The 5,575-nt window shown below is 41.3% G+C and overlaps 1 protein-coding gene across 1 annotated transcript; it reads left to right on the top strand.

Annotated features, from left to right (window-relative positions):
* Positions 1–1,702: 1,702 nt before the first annotated feature.
* LOC133513434 (glutathione-specific gamma-glutamylcyclotransferase 1-like) lies at positions 1,703–4,238 on the top strand. The gene is made up of 3 exons (XM_061844242.1): positions 1,703–2,062; positions 2,169–2,204; positions 3,354–4,238. Exons 1-3 carry the CDS (start codon positions 1,772–1,774, stop codon positions 3,756–3,758), a joined length of 732 nt encoding a protein of 243 aa, XP_061700226.1. The 5' UTR covers positions 1,703–1,771; the 3' UTR covers positions 3,759–4,238.
* The last annotated feature ends 1,337 nt before the right edge of the window (positions 4,239–5,575 follow it).

The raw sequence follows: 5,575 nt of genomic DNA, 5'->3' as shown, positions 1-5,575 counted from the left end.
TTTTCACATTATAATGTGATTCGTTTCACATAATAATGTAGATTTGTTTCACATAATAACGTCGAAAATAATAAATAAATACATAAATTTGATTAGGAAATTTCCGTATTAGGGAAGCGTATTACTGCCACACCCAAAAAAGTCTTGTTATTATAATGTAATAACGTGACCTTTTTTTGGGGGGGGGCAGTAATACGCTTCCTTAACATTTGACACATACCTGAAAAATCTTTTCTTTCTTATATCATTTTTGCCTCCTAAAGCCGACGCTTGTGATTGGATCTCTCTGGTCATGTGCTATGCTAGTGTAGTCTCAAACATGAAATATTTTTCCAAATATGACCTGGAAGCACCACCTTTTGTCTGAGATTTGTAAAAGGTAAGACTCCCAGTTACACTTTGAACACATTAAACTAACTTTTGATGAGTTTCATCCATTTGTTTGTTTTTGTTTTTTTTGACTATTCACATAGCAATGTCATCACCTACCACTTGAGGGCACTAGCTTGAATAAGAGTTGGGGGAAAAAAACAAAGAAAAGAAAGAACTTGTCATCCCAAAACACAACTCGTTATATTTCATGACATCGTTGACAAGGAGATGAGATTTTAGGTGGAATCCATGGCTCATAAATGATCATTCGGCAACCAAACCGACCACACTTGCCTAATTTAAGGTGCTAAGAAGAACACAGCTATATCCCTCCTGCTCATGAGGTCTATTTAGGGGTAATATGATTACACCTGGGAGTCACTGATGGTGCAGTGGTACACACGCCTGACTTTGGTGCAGGCAGTGTGGGATTGATTCCCGCCCAGTGATGATGTTGATATCTGCCCTGAAACTGACTGGCGACCAGTTCAAGGTGGAGTCTGCCTTTCGCCTGAAGCTAGCTGGGCTAGTCTCTGGCTTTTCTGTGACCCTTGTGAGGATAAGCGGCTTGGATAATGGATGGATGATTCCACCTGTGGCTTGCAGCATCCCTCAAATGGGCAAGAGGGACCATTTTTCGTTGTATCATAAGACCCACAATAACACCAATACGTATTCCATATTTTTTTTGTCAGTTTTTACATTTAAAATCATTCCTCACTGTATGGCTTTTTGTCCATAACATTATTGCTTTTTATTAGCTGATATTTGCACTGCATTATTTAATGTTGTTGAGTGTAAGACTGGTGGCACGGTGGAACAGCTGTAAAGCATTGGCCTCACAGTTCTGAGGACTGGGGTTCAAATTTCGGCCCGCTTGTGTGGAGTGAGCATGTTCTCCCCGTACCTGTGTGGGTTTTCCGGTTTCGTTCCACATCCCAAAAACATGCATTCATTGGAGACACTGTCTGTCTCCATGTGCCCTGCAATTGGCTGGCAACCAGTTCAGGGTGTACTCTGCCTCCTGCCCGATGACAGCTGGGATTGATCGTGAGGATAAGCGGTTCAGGATGAATGAAGGAATATGGGACTTTCTTATCCTTTCCTTTTCTAAAGGTTGCTGCATGAGATCCAGGAAAAAATCATAACGATACTAAGGTTCGGGACTTTTCCTTTCACTTGCTGCTTGAGTTCTGTTTTGAATAAGCATGAACGGGAAAAAACAGCGTCACCGCCTTTCCCCGTGGTTGTCCCAAACGGAGCTCCCGATCAAAAGCCCCGCCCTTCGCTGCCTCCCATTGGTCGGGCTCGCTTTTCTGTGACGTCACAGGAATAACAAATACACGTGTTAGCCCAAACGAAGGTAGCGCACGCGGCAGGGATATTTGAAAGTCAGTTCATGTGTCTCCGATTAGTTTTACCAACAGCATGTCGCTTTAGACACAAAGTTGAAGTTTTAAGAAAGTCGCCCGACAAAACAAAACAGTTTTCGTTTCGTTGTGAAAAGCTGTGCGGCTCGATGAAACTTCTAGACTTGTCGCAGTGGACGGGCAGTCTGTGGGTATTTGGCTACGGATCCTTAGTGTGGAAGCCGGATTTTGTCTACCAGAGGAGAAAAGTAGGCTACATCAAGGGCTACAAACGGCGTTTCTGGCACGGAGACGACTTTTATCGTGGAGACAAGCATAACGTGAGACGTCCACGCCTTTTTTTTTTTTTTTTTTTTTCTAAGATTTCTTGTAAAACTGTTGAGATTTAATGTGTACTGAGTCCAGATGTGCTTTATTTCTCCACAGCCAGGAAGAGTGGTGACACTGGTGGAGGACCACGAGGTAAGCACCCCCACATATAGACAGTGGATATATATTTAAGACTATAAATATGTGCCAAAATAGCATGCAATCTAACATGACAGGCTTGTCAGCCACCCGATGATCATATTCATAATGTTGCAAACATGACATCTTATATTAACATGTTCACTAAAGCAGGAGTGCACTGTATGAAGTTGTGAAATTAGTTTTCATTGGTATATAAAGTGAGAGAACATCAGCCAATAAAGTTTGAATAATAACGCCAATATATATATGATATATTGTCACATTATGACCATTTATTTTACATTCAAAGAGTAACACTATAACTCCAAGTTACAATTTATCAATATGTTTCTTATTGTGGTCGAACTTTACAGTCATGTCAAATTGCCTGAGAGCTCTTTATAATATTTGATTATCTTTTTGAATTACGAGGCAAAATACTCCACAGCAAACAGGTGTTCCTAATGATGTGGCTATTCCTAACTCAGTGCGTACATAAAACAGTTTATTCAATGTATTGTAAGATTAAAACGGGATCTGGAATTATTTAAGTTTTGTACACACATTTATCCCAGTTTTTTTTTTTTTTTTATATTTAAAGCATCTAATACGACCAAATGAATTTGCCCTTCATTATTTGGAGAAAAAGAAATACTTGAAAAAAATACTTGGACATACATTTTTATACAGGTCACTGACAGCCTGACTTCCATGCAGGCATTTTTACAGGGAATTTATGAAAATAAAATGTAAAATGAATAAAAATAATAGCTTATATATTTTAGTATGATTAAACCACATCCCATTGGGTATGGCATGCATGCATGCCTCAAATTAGGCCCAATTATCTGCATTGTGTATTTAGTCACATCTTTTTCACATTTGGGATTGTAAATGAAGCGGGCGGGGCCAGGATTTGAACCCCGATCTTCAGAACTGTGAGGCAGACACTCCAACGAAAGATCTGAAAATGTCTGAATATGTTTGAAATCTAGCTTCTGTATTCAGCAGCTGGTCCACTGCTGTAAAGCCATCATCTTGCCACTTTGCAAACATCACTCGCATTGTATTTGTTTTTAATAACTCCACTCAACTATTACATACGGAGACCGACAGTTTTTTAGTTAATGATTAGTTGTTGTTCCCATCTCTCCCTTCCAGGCTTGTACATGGGGCATGGCCTACGAGGTGTCACAAGCTCAGAAAAACGAGGCTTTTCAGTACCTCAACATGAGAGAAGTGGAGTTCGGAGGATACGCCACAGAGATAGTGGAGTTCATCCCTCAGGAGAAGTCCGAAGACACCACCCACGCCCTCGTCTACATCGCGACGTCCGACTGCCCCGCTTACCTGGGCCCCGCTCCGGACGAGGAGATCGCCAACCAGATTGCCTTCTGCAAGGGCAAGACGGGCCACAACATTGAATATTTGCTCCGGCTCGCGCAGTTCATGCGGCACTGTTGCCCCGGGGTGGACGACGAGCACCTCTTCTCCATCGAGGCTGCCGTTCTGAACATTTGCTGCAACTCCGGAACACAAAACTCCTTCCTTACGGGGTCGTTCTAAATGACGTAAAGCACTTTACATTGCCACGAAAACTGAATGTAGCATATGTTTTTACCCAGCTTATAAGCACTTAATTTTGTTATGATTCTTGTTTCATGCATGTGATGCACTTTTAAAAAAAATTCTTACGAAACGCTTTTACATTTCCTGTACCCTGTGTACGTGAGTTCATTTTATTTTAATACTAAACACGCCTTCATTCAAAGGTGCTCAGAGCCCTGTGTGGAATTCCATATATGAGTTCGTCCAGCTCATGCTCACATGTCACGTGGCTCAGGAATGTACAGCTGCAACCTTCTAGGAAACGCTGACTGTTCATCACAGAGCTGCTGTGGAGTACGGCACACTTAAGTAAACACGGCTTGAGGGGAGCTTCCGTGCATATGGGATTTTGGACCCCCTATCACCCTGTATGTTCATGGGGCAATGGTTTACAATATTAATACTGTAATACATGTTGCAAGCAAAATAAACATTAACCAGAGAAAAGGCTGCAGAGATTTATTCATAGTTGCCATTAACATGCCACCAGTGTGGAGAAATGAATGGTCTAAATTTGAACTGAGAATAAATGTTGATATGTAAACCAGCCTGTAAGTAAACAAAGCATGAATGCTACAAATTCAAAAATACATTGCACTCATAGCCCATCCACTAGCGCACGGGTGTCAAACTCAAGGCCCGGGGGGCGGATCCGCCCCACCGCATGATTTAATGTGGCCCGCGGAGGCAAATCATGTGTATATTACAAGCATTTTTGTGTTACCAAACAACAATAGTTGGAAAACCCATTACCCTTGATTTCTGATTCCGAAACTAGTTCATAAATTTCATGTGTAAATATGATGAGGCAGTTAAAGATTTTTATGGTTTCACAGTCATAATGGCCCTCTGAGGGAAACCCTGAGTAAAATGTGGCTCGTGACAAAATTGAGTTTGACACCCCTGCACTAGGGGTTTGAATTGAGAGGAAATGGTCTTTTTATGACACAAATAAGTGGCGGGCAAAAGATTAAATATGCGAAAGAATCACAGAATTTAATACGATATTGTCAAACTTAACAGAATGAATGAAAATATCAAGCAACGCAAAGCTAATGAATGGAGGTAAAAAACAAAAGTACAGTTGCAGTTCAGTTGTATTTATTTTTAAGTACATTTTCACTTACTCTTTAAGAAGTGTTTGTTTTTAGAAATTACACACCATTTTTATTTAACTCACCATAATTCCCAGCCTACAGACCGCACCTGGTTATGAGCCTCGCCCAGTACATTAATAAAGATAATACCATTTGGTACATACATAGGCCGCAGCCATGTAAAAGCCGCAAGTGCCCACATTGAAATCCACATTGAAACACGACATATTTACAAAGACAGACGCTACACAGAGAGTTTAAAGCTAGCGCCGCCGTGCTAATGCTAACGCTGGCACTGCCGCGCTAACAGAGCTGGTTAAAAAACATGCTAGTAAAAACACTGAGACACAGCAGTAACACGCTAGCGCACCGCTAACAGGGCCGGTCCGGTAAAAGTCACCTCCCCTGCACATATATTCCACCGGTCGCACGCTTACCTTTTACGCCCGAGTGCCCCTTTGCGGCCCTTAGAAAAAATGCACAAATTAGCTGCATCACCTCATAAACCACAGGTGTTGAAAGCGTGTGAAAAACGTCACAGCTTATTGGTCGGAAATTACGGTATATGAGTCATTTTTCTACCCGCATATGAGCGCAGTGCTGATCAAAATGTCCATGATTTTACAGTGGCTGAGGATAATATAAGATATATTTTTTACTTTTAATGTTGATCATTAC

The sequence above is a fragment of the Syngnathoides biaculeatus genome, chromosome 15, assembly GCF_019802595.1.
Source record: "Syngnathoides biaculeatus isolate LvHL_M chromosome 15, ASM1980259v1, whole genome shotgun sequence".
Classification (NCBI taxonomy): domain Eukaryota; kingdom Metazoa; phylum Chordata; class Actinopteri; order Syngnathiformes; family Syngnathidae; genus Syngnathoides; species Syngnathoides biaculeatus.
The sequence above is the reverse complement of the archived record's forward strand: the minus strand, read 5'-3'. Positions and strand labels throughout refer to the sequence as shown.

What these genes read in the sequence shown, in the direction of transcription:
- LOC133513434 (XM_061844242.1), top strand. Translation starts at nt 1,772, where the DNA reads ATGTGTCTCCGATTAGTTTTACCAACAGCATGTCGCTTTAGACACAAA. An exon ending in ATCGTGGAGACAAGCATAAC is followed by an intron (nt 2,063 to 2,168) that starts GTGAGACGTCCA and finishes ATTTCTCCACAG; the next exon opens with CCAGGAAGAGTGGTGACACT. An exon ending in CACTGGTGGAGGACCACGAG is followed by an intron (nt 2,205 to 3,353) that starts GTAAGCACCCCC and finishes TCTCCCTTCCAG; the next exon opens with GCTTGTACATGGGGCATGGC.